This window comes from Diadema antillarum, unplaced genomic scaffold, assembly GCF_040938485.1.
Source record: "Diadema antillarum isolate AM-2024a unplaced genomic scaffold, OU_Dant_1.0 seq00000793_RagTag, whole genome shotgun sequence".
In the NCBI taxonomy this organism is placed as follows: domain Eukaryota; kingdom Metazoa; phylum Echinodermata; class Echinoidea; order Diadematoida; family Diadematidae; genus Diadema; species Diadema antillarum.
Window position 1 is genome coordinate 1,304,969 of NW_027271680.1, and position 19,681 is coordinate 1,324,649.

Below are 19,681 nucleotides of genomic sequence, written 5' to 3' on the forward strand. Positions count from 1 at the left end.
GAGAGAGAGTGAGGGAGTGAGAGAGAGAGAGAGAGTGAGTGAGAGAAAAAAGGTAATAGTACAGGCTTGCACATACGATATATACAAATTACTACTAAGTTAAATACTGTTAGATATCTAGCAATCCACATCAAGAGAGAAGTTTACACTACGTTATACACGCTATTACAATATCTTCTTACAAACTATCGAAGCTACGTGCGATTTGTAATAGAGTAAAAGATGTATCATGAACACGATGGGAAACATCAGAACGTCGATTAAACCAATCATTCACTCTCTTATCATTTCTCGTATAATCCTTGCCAAACACATTTAATACACTTCGAGTTGTTTGACCCCCTACTCGTTTCGTCACGTAATAGATACAATATTGTCCGCAAACTGTGGATACAGTTCCTTGTAGCCGTTTGGAATTAGAGGACCATGCCGAGGCATTATTGTCCAAAAACTTTACAAAGTCAAGACTGTAAGTTAAGGGTTCATATCCGTAAGAGTCAAAGAATTCGCCTTTTCCGTTGCAAAAGTAGAAAGCCACCCAGTGTGTTCCTGGTTTATCGCTAGGATCGGTATTCGCGATGAAGCACTGCTTCGCCCCACTAATTGATCGCGGTAGACAATTTGACGCATATACTCCTTTGAAATAGGGCTTGACAATAGGATCGTTCTCTAAGAAACGTTGAATCTGCGATGTATCCATAGTCGATTAGAATATTTCGGCAGTCGGTTGTCCGGAAGAGGTTTTATTGGTAATCGTAGATGATGTTTCTGCTTTTATCAATCTGAATCAGTCCCTGTCCTTCCGAGTAGACGATACAGTTGACGGTGTTTGGAATGGCCACGTCGAATTGTAGCTCTAAGCGCAGATTTCCTTGCTTGATGAGATTCAAGTGACATCCGTCAGATAGGTCGGGCGTGAGGTCGAATGCAAAAAGGGTATAACCTTCGCAGTATTCTTCTCGATTGATGTTAATTCCCTTGTCTACAAACAGTCGGTTGGTTCCCATGAATAGTGAATTGTAAGCGTGAATGTAACTTTGTCCAGCTCCCGCTGCAAAGCTAGGACGTAATGGTCTCATCGGCACCGTTTCTCCGTCAATAGTGAGGGAGATGAAGTTGAGGCGTAAATGTTTAAAGTTGAAGGGGTTCTTGCCAAAAGTACCGTTAAAGGCGTCTGTGTCAACGAATCCTACGACCACCCGATTTGGTAACTGTCCGTGAAATAGATTGTCTTTATTAATCGACATGCTTCCTGCAGGAATGGAAAAGGACTTCACGTCTACTTTGTTGACGGGGTATTTCGCGGTTGTCTTCTCCAAGGCCTTGGCGTGGTTTAACATGATGGTAGGACTGGTCTTTACTCTGCGAACGTAGAGGGCAGCAGATTCTATTTTAATTTTATATCGGGCATTCTCCGTCGAAGACAGAAGACAAAATGCGTCTTTGCTACGATTTAACTTGATTTTCAAATCAACCCCCGGGAGTAACAGTCTTTCTTGAAAAAAAATGTCGGCGTAAATCGGACCAAGTAGAGAAAGTAATTTACTCTCGACGATGAATCCATGTCTTTTCGCCAGACCGGGATTAGCTTCTGCAGAGCTTGCCAGCGGGTTAACGACATCCATTTTCCCCGCTTTGTCCTTGTAATATAGCTGTTGAGTGAGTTGAGACTCTTTGGTCTCTCCTCCATAGTGCAGCAGAGATTCGATGTACGCTCTGTAAGGGTATGTATTCGACGGCTGAGACACTAGTTTTTCATTGAGCATGATATCAACTTGTGCAAAGAGAGATGGGAGAAACAGGTTTACGGGACCAACTGGGGCATCAGCTGGTAAAGCCGTGTTATCATTGTTCGTAACTTTGACTGTCACTTGAAGCATGGTCTGAGAGAGGTCCAAGTATTCTTCCGACGTGCCGGACACGTTGAATTCAATGGGCCCTTCATCGGTGATGCTGCTAACGGGGTGATATTCTACCCATGGTCCTTTGACGATGCTCATTTGAGTGTGTGGTACCGTGAACAAATCCAATTCGGACTTGCAGCAGACATCGCTCTTGTCGTGTAGAAGCGCCATGTTCAGCAAAGACAGCAAGGAGTGTATGAGACTGGTAAACGAATAGTCCGAATTAATCGAAGATGTCGCGCAAGCGAGCTCTTTTCGCTGGAGAATTTCGAGACCGAATGATACGCTTCCTTCCTCGCCTCCTTCTTTTAACTCTTCCTACAACTACTAATCGCGCTCCTCCAGTCTGATTCCCAATTTTTTTCTTTACTGCTCGAACAGTCTTTGAGGCCAGGTGTTTTCCCGCCCGAGCCACATTTTTTCTAGTTGCGCTTTTAAAAGATTGTCCGTTGATGGTGTCCTGAACAATGTTCATGCCTGTATGCATAGCTTCTTTTCCCAAAGCAACAGCCCCTCTTTTTAAGAGAGGAGTTGCGACTTTGAAGAGCCCCTTCACCAGACTACCCAGCCCGTGTCCTCTCTGCATGGATGCCCCGCGGAAGACGGGTAATCCCGAGCCATATTGGTCGTGAAAAATCCTTGCCGGTGCGCGAAATACCACCATAGTTGGACGTATCGCTGTGTAAATTTAGCGTCCAGCTAGTTCGTAGAGCGCTCTCTAAAGTGTAACTTCACGATCACTTTCCCGCGTTCAAATGGTACCACTTCACCCGATTCGGTTGTTAATATAATCTCTATCGTTTCAAAATTGTAAAGCTTAAGAGGGACGTAATGCGGAGTGATATAGGTATTGACGATATTATCGCGATCCTTGTCCGGAATGACTGCTATCGTCCTCAGTAAAGGTACAGCAGCGTCACCTACGTGTTGAAACTGAACGATATCAGAATAGACATAAAATGTATGAAATTTCATGTGTACATCCATTGGCATGGGACTCAGTGTTGATTCCGTGAGATGGCATTCCCCTTCAAACCCGAGCATCATAGCCAAACCACAGGGAATGAGGAGCGCCGTATTTCCTTCTAATCGGATGAAACATTTTCGTTGGGTCCTCTTGTAATAAAATGTGATGCTTTTACGTAATTTTCTCCGGAACTGTTCGTTGATCGAGTCAATGAGTTCCTCTCCAGAATTATAATATCCCGCAGGAATCTCAATTTTTTTCATCAATGGAACAGCGTCGTCCTCTACTTCATTATCGTAAATAGTGAGGGTGTTGTTATCATGTCGTACATTATACCACGTGCACTGAAATTGAACTTCTGCCAACCCCACCTCGTAATCTTCGTTGAGTGAGAGAGGTGCGTGAAGCCGCGTTGTAAACTGACACGTTTTGTTATTTGGATAGTACGACATGGAACTATTACTGGGCAGCGTCACGTAAAATTGAGAAGCCATGTTCGATCAGCCTCTTCTCCTTTGTTCAAAGCGAAGAATGATAACGAGAGTAACGTGAATCGTGTTTTTAACGCATAGTTAAGTGTCGAACCCAACTATCAAATTCTTTGCCATACCCTGACCAACGAACTAGGTATTCTTTCTGCCCATTGCGCATGCGCGTGCGTAAAACCTTGTCCACGTTGTAAGTAGTCTCCTTGTCTTTCGAAACTCTTATCAATTCCCTTTCATAGAACGTACCCTTCACTCGTTCCCCGTTGTAATCCTTTATTCTGTAGACAGGTACCCTCCTATTGACGCGGGAGCTGATTGTAAAGACCTCCCTCGAAAAATTTGCTTCGTAACCCTTTTCGAACTTTAGTTTGCTTTTACTAATACGAACTTGATCTCCGATTTCATACTTGAATCGTGGAGCTTTACGCTTCTTCCCTCGCATTGCCCTACCGTAGAGACTTTTTATGGCACGCTTTTGATTCTCAATATTCACGTCTTTTGGTTTCATGCCGATACTAGAATGAATGGTGTTGTTATAGCCTTTGACAAAATCTTTTATTACACCGAGATACCTGTAAGTGTTTTTGAATGTGAAGAAGCGCCACATTTTTGTTCGCAGCGTTCTATTGAATCGTTCAGCAACGCTGGCTTTGGTTTCATTTTCTGTTGTGTAGAAGTGAATGCCTTCTTTCTCGAGATATTTCTGAAAATGTCTGTTTGTGAATTCCGAACCTTTGTCTGTATGTAGCATTACAGGCACTCGGCCCTCTTTCAAGATGCTTTCGAATGCCCCGACAATGTCTTTTGATTTTTTGTTTTTTAAAGGAACCACCCAAGCATATTTCGACAGTACATCTATACACGTCAGTAAGTAGCGATAACCATTATTAAACCTTTTCAAATTTTGAACATCTACAAGATCAGCCTCCCAGATTTCGTCGATTCCTCTCACTTTCACAACATTTCTCTCAAATGTCTTTCTCGCCGGTGCGTGCATTGTATACGCATCTTGTTTCGTTAACCAGTCTCTGACACCCTGCAAGCTCGCTTTTTCAGTTTCCACCTCTCTCACCGCATTCCACAACTTACTGACACCGCCGAAACTAGCTGGATGTTGAGGATCGTAATAGATTTCCTCTAACGCTCTCTCAAATGAATTAGACATTATTCGTCTCAGCAACCACACACTGCAGAAGCAAACATCAGAAATGGCATTCCTTTCACGTTGCAATGACATAAAAGGCATCAATGATAGACAAGGTAACGAGTAAAAAAATCATTTGAAAATGAAACGCATCATTTATTGTACACGCATACACACAGTGCAGCGAATTTCGTTGCTTGAATCAATTCACATTCTATTAACATCTACATTCCATACATTATACAACATATACAGACAAAAATGTAAAACGTATCGCGACATTAGTCCAACAGTCATTTTCGGAGCGTGTTCCGACCAGCGCACTTTGTAGCGTTTGAGTCCTTCCACGAATTGCGCGCGAAATTCCTCTTTCCGCTCGTCCGGTATGCAGGCATGTTGGTAGACGTTGACAAAATAGCATAGAGCCATCAGCGAACGTTTGTACTTGTTGGGATGATTGGGGTTCTCTATACAATTTTTGAGCAGGGCCTCTATACAATCGTCGAACCTCTCATTGCCTCGAAGCTTGATTCGTCGCACACGGGAAAATTGTTCCTCGCTTGCAATTGTCCGACATGCGCGTAAGATTGTCTCGGTGTCTACGGCGTGAAAGTCGGAAGGAAATGTGTCCTTTATCACCGTTAATAGCAGTCGTTCGTCTAAAGCACGTTCCACTGAGGGTCCGTCAAGACGATGTCGGGCAGGCCGGTCTCGAGCCCCAAGGCCCTGTAGACCACTCTCACAGCGGCCTCTATCCCCTCCACGTGTCTCCCTATGTTGACTCTTCTTTGTTCCAGCTGTTGTTGAGTCTCTCCCCTCAGAATAAATTTGATGTACTCCAGGAAAAACCGCACTCGACGAGATCTGGTCTCATCCAGAGCACCCTGCCAACGTAAGGGTACACTCTCTCCACAGTCATTGGGTCCAAATGATGAACCGCCTGGAACACTTTGCGCTGTGGATCTTCGGGAGTACCGTCTATTGGAGAATCTGGCACGTTTTGCACCCGTTTCAAGACTTCGATGAGAGTTAGATACTCCGTCAACATCAGCAAGTCCACCTTCTCCACCGTCCTCTGCATTTCGGGACACCAGGTGTTGGAGATGTTCGGCTGAGACATTCTGTAACATGTGATGTTCTCGGAAGGTTTCAAATTGAAATGTGTCCCTCTCGCATGTTCTTCGAGTTTTTATTCTTTTGCTTTCCAAAGGACGCCACCATCTCTTTGAATATGTATGAGGCATTTATTGTTTTATGCAGGACGAGTCCGAACCCGTCACTGGCTCCAGGTCCAGTTTATGTATTTCTTTATTTCAAAATTCTTTTGTCTTCGCTCGCGTACAAGCGTGGGTCAGAGGACAAGTCCGAACTTATCGTGAACTTGAGGTCCAGTCTTATGTATTTCTTTGTTTTTCTAGTCTTTTGTCTTTGAGTGTGCGAGCGTCGGTCTGAGGACAAGTCCGAACTTATCGTGAACTTGAGGTCCAGTCTTATGTATTTCTTTGTTTTTCCAGTCTTTTGTCTTTAAGTCCCCGAGCGTTGGTCAGTGGACACGCCCTGACTTTTGTCTTCGATTGCGCAATCATTGCGCAAGCGTCGGTCAGAGGACACGCCCCCATTTTTATGTATTTCTTCGTTTTTTAAAGTTCTTTTGTTTTCGATCGGGCGAGCGTCGGTCAGAGGACAGGTCCGAACTTGTCGGAGTGACGTCATCAAATCAAACAAATGTCATGCATACGATTGCAATCGTCATTATGACCATTTCGACCATTGCATTCGAAAATATCTCTCGATGTGAGAACAAAAGAATATGATGAAACAATGACGCGGATTCTTAAAACAATAGCATATTTTTCATAATTCATTCTTCATATTTCATATCGATCCATAAATATTCATATTTCATAATCATCATTCATCGTTCATATCTATAATTCATATCTCATGAATATTCATCTTTCATTTTTCATATTTCATACATTCTTTTGTTCTTTCCTATTTCTATTGTTATGCAAATACCCATAATTCATATCTATTATCATAATTCATCGATTTATCATAATTCATATCGTAATCCATCTTTTTATCATAAATCATATCATAATCCATATTTTTATCATAAATCATATCATAATCCATCTTTTTATCATAAATCATATCATAATCCATATTTCATAATTCATAATTCTTTTGTCTTTTCATATTTCTTTTGTTCTAGAACAATAGAAATATGAATCATATTTTTATGACGCTATACGTACACCTATACTACTATCGACAAATTATATACTGTCAGCAACATAAGGTGAATGGCATAACAATAAAATGCGAGCGAGCTAAGCGAGCGAGCTTGAAAATTTTGATATTCTGCAGTTCCAAAACTGGAGTTTTGTAGCTATATATTTCGTTTTGGAAATAAATGGGAGCGCATCGGGCGCAACTGCTGGCAATTATTGGCAGCAACATTAGGAGAATGGCATAACGATTCAATGCGAGCGAGCGAAGCGAGCAAGCTTGAAAATTTTGACATTCTACAGTCCCAAAAAGGGGTTTGTAGCTACAGTATATCTTTCACTTTGGATATTAATGGGGCGGCGCATCGGGCGCAACTGCTGGCAATTACTGGCAGCAACATTAGGAGAATGGCATAACGATTCAATGCGAGCGAGCAAAGCGAGCGAGCTTGAGAATTTTGACATTTTACAGTCCAAAAACTCCCGTTTGTAGCTATATCTTTCGCTTTGGAAATTAAGGGGGGGGGGGCATCGGGCGCAACTGTTGGCAATTACTGGCAGTAACGTTAGGAGAGTGGCATAACGATTCAATGCGAGCGAGCGAGCTTGAAAATTTTGACATGTTACAGTCCAAAAACTCCCGTTTGTAGCTATATTTATCTTTCGCTTTGGAAATTAAGGGGTGGGGGCATCGGGCGCAACTACTGGCAATTACTGTCAGCAACATTAGGAGAATGGCATAACGATTCAATGCGAGCGAGCTTGAAAATTTTGACATTCTAGAGTCCAACAACTGCCGTCGTAGCTATGTTTTTCGCTTTAGAAATTAAGGGGGAGGCGCACCGGGCTCAACTGCTGGATGCGAGCGAGCGAAGCGAGCGAGCTTGAAAATTTTGACATTTTACAGTCCAAAAGCTGCCGTTTGTAGCTATATTTTTTCCCTTTTATTCATATATATACATATTTATTTTATTTTCTTTGTTTATTCATTTATTTTTGGCAGCCCAAGGGGGGGGGGGGTTGGGGTTTAAACCCCCTAACCCCCCCCCCCCCCGTAGATCCGCCACTGGGCCCCAAAACCACAGTTTTGAATAGTGATTACATTTCATTTTACTTTCTTCCTAATTCATATAAAATACGTGACTTACGTGTATGCATACAAACTGAACACAAGCAAGTGTTGAGCATGACACATAAACTCCAAATTTGTCCGAGAATGGAAATTCTTTTTGCCCAATTGATCGTGGGCCCGGCAGCCACTGAGCAGTGCCAGATCGACGTTGCTCTAACCTTTTCAACTGTTGAACGGCAAACAAGGTAGCAGCAACTCCCATCTTTTAACGTCTTTTGGTATGACGCGGCCGGGGTTTGAACCCACGACCTCCCGATTGTGAGGGCAGCCGCTCTACTCACTGAGCCAACACATCGGTATGTATATAGCGAATGATACATGCGACCGTCATTGATAGCATACAAAAGAAATAATTATACACGAGTTTGATTAATTCAGTCAGCAAGTATGCAAAGTGATGAAATTAGTATTGAGGTTATATTCAAAACAAGGCAGAAGTTCGATGTAAAGGATTCTTCTTATAATATTTTAATGAGAGCCAATACATTATAACTTGAACTCTAGTTTTTATTCCCACCAAGAGGGGTCCTTTATACACCAGATGTCTGGTCTCAGATAAAGAGAAGAATGACTTGAAATAAAGTTTGTTTAATTTTTACGCCGTATACACCATAATACTTAACTTAAATTCGTTTCAAATGTCTCCGCCTGCTTGGCAAACTGCCCGATTATGTCAGCTGGAGAAACTCAGTTCCGTGTTTGCTTTTCGAATGACGGTCATATCCGGAGAGAGTCCGCCATGGCAGCTTAGGGGACCAGAAGAACGATTTTATTATTGCTGTTTTTTTAACGTTTTTTTTTTATCATTGATCAGGGTCAGCCTGACAAAAACGTTCTCGACATGATAATACAATACACTGCCCTGCTTGAGTAACTTTTCTGCATTGCCTTCTTTTGCACTCTTTGTCTGCAGACTCTACTGCACATATTTTTGTCATTATTTCAAGGGAAAATCTCGTGTAGGTGCAGGTGAGCGATCGGCACTACACAATATCGATATAGGCCTTTTATACATTTACATATTGGTGTAAATCATGCTTTGTTTGTTTGTTGCCCCGAAGTTACATTAGTAGCGTATTGAGTATAAACTTTTTTTACTCTTTTTGAGTTTCCATTTTCAAAATTGTTAAAAGAAAAAGGGCAACCATATGCGCTTTCCATTGAGGGATGACGTCAAATTTAATAAATTTTGTATAAGATCCTCCAAAAAAAGAAAAAAATAATATAGGCCTATTATTTATAATTCTAAATAATATATAAACAGGAGATGATACAATACACAAATCAGACTACCATATCTTATCCTAAAAAATGAAATCTATCTTACAAAATGAAATGAGCAATGCGTTTCTTAAGGTTTCACTTACGCTGTTAATATCACATCAGAGTAATCCAAAGTAAATTTACAATCATTCGTTCTGAAGGGGGAGAATAACCGTATGAACCGCTAGCCACCGTAAAAGTGTTCACTAATCCGGCTAATGGGGATATTGGCCAATGATTAAACAAATGGCATGTGCGTGGATGAAAATGAAAAGCTGTATAACTGGTCTTCTCTCTCGCTCTCTCTGTACCTATCCATTTATTCATTAATCTATTTGTTTTTATCCCCGGATAAATATCTTTCTCCCCTTCTCATTGATCGATTTACTGATGTGCCATTTTGTCTCTCCCTTCTACGCTCTTCCCATCCATATGTATTCCTGTTTGCGGTTTTCTTTCCTTCTTCCTTTACTTACAGGAAGTTGGCCTACGACGGACCACGACCCTCTTGTCCGCAAGCTACAACATGGAGCGAATTACGATAATGCTGCTCTGTATAATCTGCGCACGTGTAGTGACATCTGCGCTGATAGCCGCTTCAGGTAAGAATCCAATGTTCTAACCCCATTTTTGGATAGTTGATCTGTAATCGCGTGAAAATTTCTGTTTAACATGTCATTTTGACTCTTGGGTATGTTTAACGTCTAATCTTCTGAAAAAACCCCTCATATTTATTACAGAGGCAAATGACTCCTTAAAAAAACAGTTTGTGCTTTATTTACATTGGCATTATAGTATATAAACACTCTTAATATCTACTAATTGTAACATTTTATTCACGCGTTAATGCTGCCAGAAATGAAAGGAAGTTCGTGCTATATAGAAATTACATTTTCAAGGAGTATGATATCAAAGAAAGCATAAGTTCTTTAATGTAGATCCGAGACGTATACCAATTATTAACAAACAAACAAAAAACCTATTGTCATAATTTTGTGTAATATATCGGATAGGATAGTGTATCACATCCACAACTGTGATGTTTTAATACAGATGTCTAACGTTGCTCAACAGCAATCAACAATATTATGGGAAATACTTGGAAATTGATTAGGCTCAGAGCTATCATCCTATGATATGAATTTTGCATGACAAACAATTAGTTTGTAGCTCTTTGAGGATAACTGTTTCCTGTTATAAAATAAAGTACATAAATACTGAAAATTTTTTAAGCTAATGGATACGAACGAGTATAGTTGAAAGAACAATTCTCTTTAGACGTTAACGTTCATCCTTTGAATTTCTAGCATTTCTTTGACATACTGACCAAAGCTTGTATTTCAACCAAATATACCAAGAGATTTGACCTGTAATCGTGAGGGGAGTGCTTCATTATGTTAGTTAATTCAGATTTTATTTTGAAACAACATCATCTTTATTTTTGGTTTATTTTTCATAATTTGTGTCTTCTGTATTTTTTATAATAATGTGTTCAATATTCTAATGTTTTGTAAAGCACCTAATGGGCTGGAAGAGATATCGAATACATCAATTGCTGGAATTCCCTGCTAAACCATATATTATTAATGTCAAATTTCATTGTCCAATAGAGTATAAAAACAAATGAAAGTCATGATTACTTTATTCTGTAAATGATTATACTATTCGACCATGCATTACAAAACCAAGTCGCGCACAAAGATTTTGTGTCAGGATTGAAAATAGGTGAAATGAGTCAACCCAGCCAATCTTGAGTTTTTCATATTTTCTGAAAGAGCAAGTCTTCTTCTACATTACACTAAAGTCTGGGACCATAAAACGAACGGAAAATTGTGTTTTTAACAGTTTTTGGTAGAATAGTGTGATTAGGCGAGTCTTATAGAGTCCCATGTTCATTTCTTAAAAAACCCTGTCAATATCCTTTACTTTCAACTCTTATAACTTGGGAAAGGATGATTGAAAGTTTGCAATGATCATCTTCACAATAAAATTGCCTAATTTGATAATCCCTTCAATGTTGTTGCTCCAGTGGTTTACATCCTGAGTTCTTTTTTTTTGTGTGTGTGTGTGTTCCATTTATCACGCAGGTACAGTTGTAGCACGGCTTGGTAAAAATTATTATAAAGCACTTGAATTGACCTTGTACTTCAGAGCCTGTTTTCTCAATTCACACTTTCCAGAGTGTGTGCCTTCTGTCCCATATTAGGAAAGATTAGGAGAGTCTATTTGAATTGAGTTATACATCATTTTAAAGCTTAAAGTCTGCTCTTTCAGAATGTACTCTCACCTCAAAATCTATGTTTTGCGACCTCTTGTTGGTTTTGTGATGTAGGGTCATAATATAACCATATCTTAAACCATATCAATAATGTCAACCGCGTTTCACACAATTTTCATACTTGTCTGTTTTCCCTTCTTTATGTCATGCCTGTCCGCAGATACAAAACTACAGCATGGAAACTTCAGCATAGACGCGTGTGCAGAACATTTTTGTGGAGATGAAAGTTGCGTCGAAACTTCTGTAGACAGATATCAGTGCATGTGTGACTACGCGTGTCATTTCTTTCAAGACTGCTGCATTGATCGCGCCAACAATGATACATGTTTGGAAGCAAAGGAAGCAGCTGAATTCCGTCAGGCGGTGGCTCATTTAGAACAGTCACAGTTTCAGTGTTTGAAACTTCCATTCGTTCGGGAGGAATATTTCTACGTTTCCGTCTGTCCCGACGCGTGGGCAGACGCCAACATTCGGGAAAAGTGCGAAGACCCGACCAATTCTGATTTGAACGCCGCATCCATTCCGCTTTCTGCTGCAAACTACGTAACGTACAGAAACCTTTACTGTGCTATTTGTAACGGAGGAGACCCTGGATCAATGGAACCATGGGAGCTTGATCTCCTGTGCATCGACGAGGTAAGGAGTGCCTACCTTTCTGGGAACATTACATATCAAGAGATGATTGCTCGCTGCAGTAGAGTGTCCATAGTTGGGAGAACACTGACAGTGCGACAGTGTTTCCAGGGGGATGATTTCAGATGCGCTCCCGAAACTTGCCCCGAGCTTTCTGTACCTTGCGGGTCATTCAAGGCATCATTCGTGGAACCCTGGACTGCCAACTTCTGGCGGAATACATTCTGCTATTACTGTTCGCTTGCTCAATGTGTGTCACCGGATTTAAGTGGTGAAGATGAATCCATGTTTTCAAGGGAATTCGGTAGCTGTCTGCTACCGATCACCGGAAAAATTGCTATCAGGGGGTTACAGCCAATATCCCTGTTATTTGACTTTGGTTCCTCCGGTGGAGTCAGATCTGTGGTGTCTTCTGAAAGTGTCCAGCAAACAAGCGTAACTTGTGCAGAAGGCGAGGTGTTTGATCCCTTCGAGGAGCAATGCATGTTACTTCACTGTGCTGACGGATTTATCCTGCATGATGGCAGGTGTGTTCGCAGCCTAGAATCGATACCCTTCAATTCCTCGTGTGGGGCTGTTGGTGCTGCAGATATCGGCGTGCGCGTTTCTCTCTCAAACAACGTAACTTTATCGAGTGACGCCAGCATATCAAAGGCACTCACGGTAGACTGTTTGAAAGAAATGGTGTTCACTAATTTATCAGTGAATCTATACCCTATCGATACCAATGATGTTGCCTCATTCAACACGACCTTCCTCTTTATCTCATCAAACCTGTCGATTCCAGATTCCTTGCTTCTGGAGAGACTGGAAGAGGTCTTTGCGGATGCAACTCAACGGAATAACCTTATGGTAGATTGTGGAATCGAAACGTTGGAGTTCATCGAAGGCTGCCTCAACTCGATCGACAGATCATGTCTCGCGGCCGATAACGACATTGTTGTATCCAATGAATTTTACGTCTTCACCATTCTTGAAAAGAATTATATATATGTTAATAACACTGATTCTTTTTATCTTAAAAATGTAGCAACTCTTGTGACGAAATTTGATATCGACATTCCTATATCATCGTCAACTGTCACAGTGTGCCATTCGACAAACGCTCAACCATCCTGCCGTCTCTCTATCTTCAACGAAACGTTATTTGAAGCTGTCGAAAATACAGGACAACTGCGCTACCTTCCCACGGGTGACCTCATTGAAGAAGGGATGTATTTTCCCGGACAAGCGGGAACTCTAAGTGTATGCGAATTTCTGGACCGAAACGGAACAATCAACATAAATGTTACTCTGTTTGAGTTTTCTGCGATACAGGTATATCTGAGCTACATATGCGTTCCAATCTCTATGCTGGCACTATTGATAACCTTTATCACTTACTGCGCATTTCCGGTCAGGCGAAAATCTGTCTGCGGTAAGCTCATCATGACACTCTGCTTTACGCTTTTTTTCGCCCAGCTTTTGCTTCTGTCTGGGGGAAGAGCTGCCTCGTCCAAAGAAGCTTGTGCGCTCGTTTCAATCTTTTCTCACTATCTTTGGCTCTCTGTCTTCACTATCACCACCGCCCTCGCGATCGACCTCGCTAGAACATTCGGAAATAGGGAAGCTTTCACTTTGATAACGAACAGCAATAAGGTCTTCATTGTCTACCTCGGAGGAGCCCTTGGTGTGGCGGCAGTCATCGTTGTCGTCTGTGTTGGGTTAGCTTATAGAAATGACATGGAACAACTCGTGTATTATGGCGATGACAGTTCTTGTTGGATAGGGAACGGGATAGTAAACCTGATAGCTTTCGGATGTCCTGTGGCCGTGGCTCTGCTTCTCAATATGTGTCTGTTTGCATACACCGTGTGCGGACTCAGGAAAAGGCGACAGGACGGGAGGCGTGTCCGTAAAGAACAAGACAGAATTGACTCCTTCACTGAACTTCGAATATACGTCAAGGTAATATAAGAATGTGATCTCATTTCTCAATGAAAACCGTCGTTATCATGACCATCAGTTGGTGCCTTTAGTTGTCTTCCAACAACAACAAAAAATGAAATCTTCCTCTAGCTAAAACTGAAGAAGAGTTCAACCACCTTGGTATTGTCTTACTAGGTCAGATATTATTTTGCAGGTAATCCAAAGTGATTTCAATACATGAACTGAAAAAATCAGGTCTTAATCAGTTATGTAAATCTCTGCTGTAGGTGTTTAGTTCTACTGTTTCAGGCTACAAGATTACTACAAACAATAAAACTGATATTGGTAAGTACAATGTATTTGGAAAGCGCTGTATCCATCCACACTGGCGGTCCTCAAAGCCCGGTGCTTTACAGTAAATTACTGAACTATACTAGTATCACAGAAGTGCATAACAAAGAAGAAACAAGTGCAAATGTTGAAACGAGATTGTATCTAACGGTCATTAGGATAATTTGAATGTGTGCAGCATTGTAATGTAAGGTCTGAGTTGAAGGGTAATATTCGTTGGTCCTATAAAGTTCGTTAATTCCAAAGTGAAAGAGTGTTCGTGATTCAAAAGGATCGTTAGTCCGAAACTGGAATAAGTGCGTTAATCGAAAAAGAAAATTAACCTTCCAAATTGCGAAACTGTTTTTTTTTTCTGATAAATGAACCCATGGAATAATAAAACTTCTGGAGAACGAGCATTATTTCATTTTCGAATTAATAAATCTTCGGAATTACGAACTCTTTTCCGATTTTAAAGAATTTAGAGATTGCCTAGCCTATTTCTTATAAATACACACAACCCATTATGGTCTATCATGAATATGCATGTTGGTACAAAGTGGGTATGGCATATTCGGCCCATGTTGGAAGACAAGATTAGCTCGAAGCTGGGACCATGTCGTCTGAGGAGGCGAAGGAAGGATAGCGTTTTCGTTACTTTAAGTTTGATTACCTAGTGGTGGTGATTTGCTATGGTGTCAGAATGTGTCACATGTTTTTGCCCCACCAGGATTTCCCTCCTTCCGCAATGGGTCAAATATAGTTATGAAAACATCGGCAGCCTCTATAGTGATGAAAATGGCTCTTTAGAATCTTACTTTCATTCAGGCAGAAATGCTGAAAGCAGGAAGACGAGTTACAATAATTTAGTTTCTGCCATTTATACTTCTTTCTAACGTGCGATTTTTATATTCTATGTCTTTTTATGCCCAAATTCATAGATTTCGACGTTAATGGGTTTCACCTGGATTCTGGGTTTTGTAGCAGCCTTTGCAGGTGTCGGTGTGCTCTGGTACATCTTCATTATTCTCAACTCTCTCCAAGGCGTCTACATCATGATAGCTTTCATCTTCAACAAGCGAATCTACGAGCTGTGGAAAGGATTTTTCACGCGCGGTCGAGCCACTTCGTCCGAAAAATCCGAACAGTTGCCAATGAGTTCCAACATGTCAAAAACAACAGTGTCGACAGGTGTCTCATAATGCCGAAAGGACTGCCTCGTATCCATCAGCTATGGACTGAAATATAGAGATTACCTCAAGCAGACTTGGGAGACATTCCTCGTACATAGGTCACCAGTATGATCTGATAACTCTGTCACACTAACATTTGACCTACACTTGACTACATAATTCTACTTACAAGCAGAAGAGTTGTACCGGAATAGACCCAATGTACGTAATGATCATTAGTTGAGATATAGCTCTAATGTGATGACTGGCAAAACTTGGCCAAGATGTATCTCGTCAGAAACGACATGTGGTCGTAAAGAGAGTATCAATCTTTTGTTATATATAATTACATACATATAAGTATTATGTCTGTACATTTACGTGGAACCTAAATGTACATATTAATCAGGGTTGGCATAACATTGATTGAGATGCGGATTCAGCTTTTAATTCTTTGTCTAGATAGTTAGAAACCACTTTAAGAAATGTTACAGAATATAAAATTCTGTGAGGAATTCAAATTCAAGTTGCTGAAAATCGGTTTTTTTAAATGACTCAGATAAAAAAATAGTACATAACACAAAGCGACTCTCATAACAGTTGGGTCCCAGCTTCTATTAGGAATACTTCGTTTAGGATACTTCATCCATTTTAAACCAATTTCTATCAAATAAAGTTTGAATTCCCCTGACATTTGTTTGCTCTTTCACATTTCAAGAATTCATGTCAGCTATAAAAAAAAAAAAATCAGTGGCTGGGTCCCCTCTTTATAGACATAAACCCGTACACTTTGGGGAATGACAATTCCGAATTTTCCACAAAAAAATTCCATCAGATCGCTTTGTTTTATTTCTAAAAACGCAAAAGCTCCGACGAGTAGGGAACCCTTCAAATCTTCCTTATTAGAGCTGGTACACAGTGATGATGCACGCGAAGAATACGACCCGAGATTTAGCCATAAACATTTTCCCTAAAAAGTCCAAGCAAGTACCCTGTGAGGGATAAACCTGAAATACCCTCTCAGGGCTATTCAGCGGCTCAACGAAGCGTTGCGATCGTTATCTCTGTTCTCATTGCCGGTCGTTCCGATTTATGACTGGAAATTCTGCGGATTTTGCTGGCTCGTGCGAGCGCTGCACGCTCGCCGTGAGCTGGGTGGCCTTGTACACCCACATGCAGGCCGGACAAGTCGCAGCGTCACGTACCAGCGTCACGTACCAGCCGGGGAGATACCAAGGAGGTACTAGGCTCGCCTAGTACCTCCTTGGAGATACCACACACAGTCTTCACATCCACCAAGTATAGTAACCCGCGCTAAGATGGGTTTAACAATTTGCACAAATCGAAAACTACACTAAGTGCACATAGTCGCTGCAGGATGATAACAAATAATAAAATAAAGATAAAAATAAACAAAATACATCGTCCCCCACACTCACGTACGCACACAAGCACAAGCACCCACAGCAAAAGCAACAAGGGTGTCAACAACATCAAAAGCAAAAACATAACAAAAACTGGCATCATTCAGAACGTGTTGAATTCGAAGCTAGTATCAAGATACAGTTGTGACTTATATCTTGAGAAGAACGTATAACCATTTTTTCTTTTCAAATCATGTTCATGATGTATCAATTATTAAATCTGTATTTAATAGTCACATCCAGTATCAAACCGTATCACTCTGTGACTGAGAAAACAGCCATCTGCAGTGTGGACATATTAATATATACGCATCTATGATATAAGAGTAAGAACATCTTCTATAGACGATCAAACGCAATTTCAAAACCCAGTTTTGGCAACTGAATGGATTTCGTTCTCCTACCTGCCCGTGGCCGGTACACTTGCCGAACTGTAAAGACGATGGTATCACACATCTCCTCAACTGGAACTACAGCTGTATTTTCAGTTATGATTCTATCACAGTCCCAAGTAGATATAACACAAAACGCCATCTTAGTCTCCAAAAAAATGTTATCGATGCAGTCATGGCAACGTATATTCCATACCATCAGGGAGGTGGAAAGAGAATTGAATAATTATGCCTAGTTAGTGCACAGGGATAAACTGTACCGTGCTAATGGTCTCAGTGGCAGCTGACTGGAATCCAGGAAACCCGACTAAGGAATTAAGATAAAAACACAAAAACAACATCACTCCCCCACCCCCACCGAAGAACCCTGGATGGTATGTGTATGTGTTTCACAGTGATTTTCCACAGCAGACACTCTGCCGAGCGAGACTGCCTTTTCAATGTCACAGCACTTTCCCAAGATCAACGCAGGGACGTGATCAATGCACATTTGATTTTTCTGATAAACTGCGTTGATACCATCTTTTAATGTCTCCTGAAGATCATACTATAAAGATGTAAGCATCGATTTCATCCTACATAATGTATTTCCAAAATTTACAGTTGTGATTACATGTACATTATATCAAATGTGAGATGAGTGAGGTTCCTTCGTACAGCAGGCCCAAAACCACTTTTTCGGCACAATTGGACAATCACAAAACGGGAAAATTAAAGTTGTTAGAACAGGTTTCATTTTTATACCAATCCACGAGACAAATATTCAATTTTGTAGTTTAAAAATATGAACACATAATTTTGCTTTATTTTTGTGGTGTGATAATTTCTTTCATGAGGCGTAAATTTCATCATGTAACATACGTTACCAATGTCATTCTATTTCAAATGCTTTAAGATTGGTGACTACAGTCTATGATTGAGATAATTATATAACTATATAACAATAATCACATTTGTGGCACAGACACTATGGGGCCAGGTATGCCAAGAAAATTGAACGGAAAGGAAGATATGCAATCGGCCACAAAAAAACATAACGACAACAATAACAACACAAAACACAGAAATAACAGAACTTGAGGAAATGCACTCAGACAGATACTAGACAACGAAGAACGAGGAAAGAGGAGCAGGGAAGAATAGAGAAGGAAAAGGAGAGGGAAAAGGAGAGGGATGGAAAAGGTCTATGGACACACTCTACAAAATCTCAAGGACAAGTGAAACATGACGGGTTTTTTCATTAGACAAAATTAACTGGTATGTTTAGAAAGCAAATACTTTTTTTAAGTTTATACTTAAATGTAATTAACTTCACAGATTCTTTTAAATCATTATCCAAGCTATTCCAAAATCTGTGTCCGGCGTAAACAAATGTATTTTGAGTGTGTACAGTTCTCACTAAGGAAGATGAAATTCTTTAGATTGTCTCGTGGGATAATTATGTACGTGGCTGTTACGGTGCAATAAAGAATACAATATTTTGGGTAAATGGATGCAGTTATAATTAAACATGAATTGACCAAGTTGAAACAAATGTGACTCTGCACCTCAAAACAAACAAAAAGTCGCCAGACATTAATTTTTAGTTGAGACCATATTCTTAAAGAGCAGACTTTAAGCTTTAAAGTGATGTATAACTCAAATAAAATGGACTCTCCTAACCTATCTAAATATTGGAGAGAAAGCACAAACTCAGGAAAAGTGTGAACTGAGAAAAGAGGCTCTGAAGTACAGTGTCTATTCAAGCGCTTAATCTTTACCACACCGTGCCTGGCTGTGCGATGAATGGGACAAAAAACAGGAAGTAAACCACCAGAGTAACAACAATGAAGGGATTACCAGATTAAACTGAAATTAAGCATGCCTCATTAACACATTCTGTCCATAATTAATGCCAACTTTCAAAGCAGTAGCACTATCTTTTCAAAAGTTATTAAGAGTTGAAAGTGAAGAGTGTGGACAAGGTTTTTCAGAAATGAAAAAGGGATTCTAAAGACACACATAATCACACTATTCTACCAAAAATGTTCGAGATAAACTGCTAAAAAAACACACTTTCCTGCCCGTTTTATGATACCAAATTTTAGCATAATGTAAAAGAAGACCTGCTCTTTCAGAAAATATGAAAAAGTCAAGTTCGGCTAGGTTGACCCATTTCACTTATTTTCAGTCCTCACGCAAAATCAGTGTGTGCGACTTTATGTTCGTTTTGAGGTGCACGGTCACAAATACAACTCTTTTATTTCTACCCCATAACACAACAGTGAGACAGGCTCCCAACGTTGTTTTTTTTTTTTAAACTTTCTGGTTCAGCGCGTTCATTGTTCTCGAAGAGCAGAGAATGACTCCACGATTGTATTGCAGCCCTTTGTCAAGGCCGATGTGACTTTTGTTAGAATCACGGCCTGGTAA

General features: G+C 40.5%; 2 protein-coding genes across 2 annotated transcripts; one reads left to right on the plus strand and one right to left on the minus strand.

Annotated features, from left to right (window-relative positions):
• Positions 1–743: 743 nt before the first annotated feature.
• LOC139739320 (uncharacterized protein F54H12.2-like) lies at positions 744–2,075 on the minus strand. Its single transcript, XM_071649935.1, has one exon. It carries the CDS (start codon positions 2,073–2,075, stop codon positions 744–746), a length of 1,332 nt encoding a protein of 443 aa, XP_071506036.1.
• A 9,596-nt stretch (positions 2,076–11,671) lies between these two features.
• On the plus strand, positions 11,672–15,483 carry LOC139739322 (uncharacterized). The gene is made up of 3 exons (XM_071649936.1): positions 11,672–12,985; positions 13,505–13,990; positions 15,223–15,483. Exons 1-3 carry the CDS (start codon positions 11,672–11,674, stop codon positions 15,481–15,483), a joined length of 2,061 nt encoding a protein of 686 aa, XP_071506037.1.
• The last annotated feature ends 4,198 nt before the right edge of the window (positions 15,484–19,681 follow it).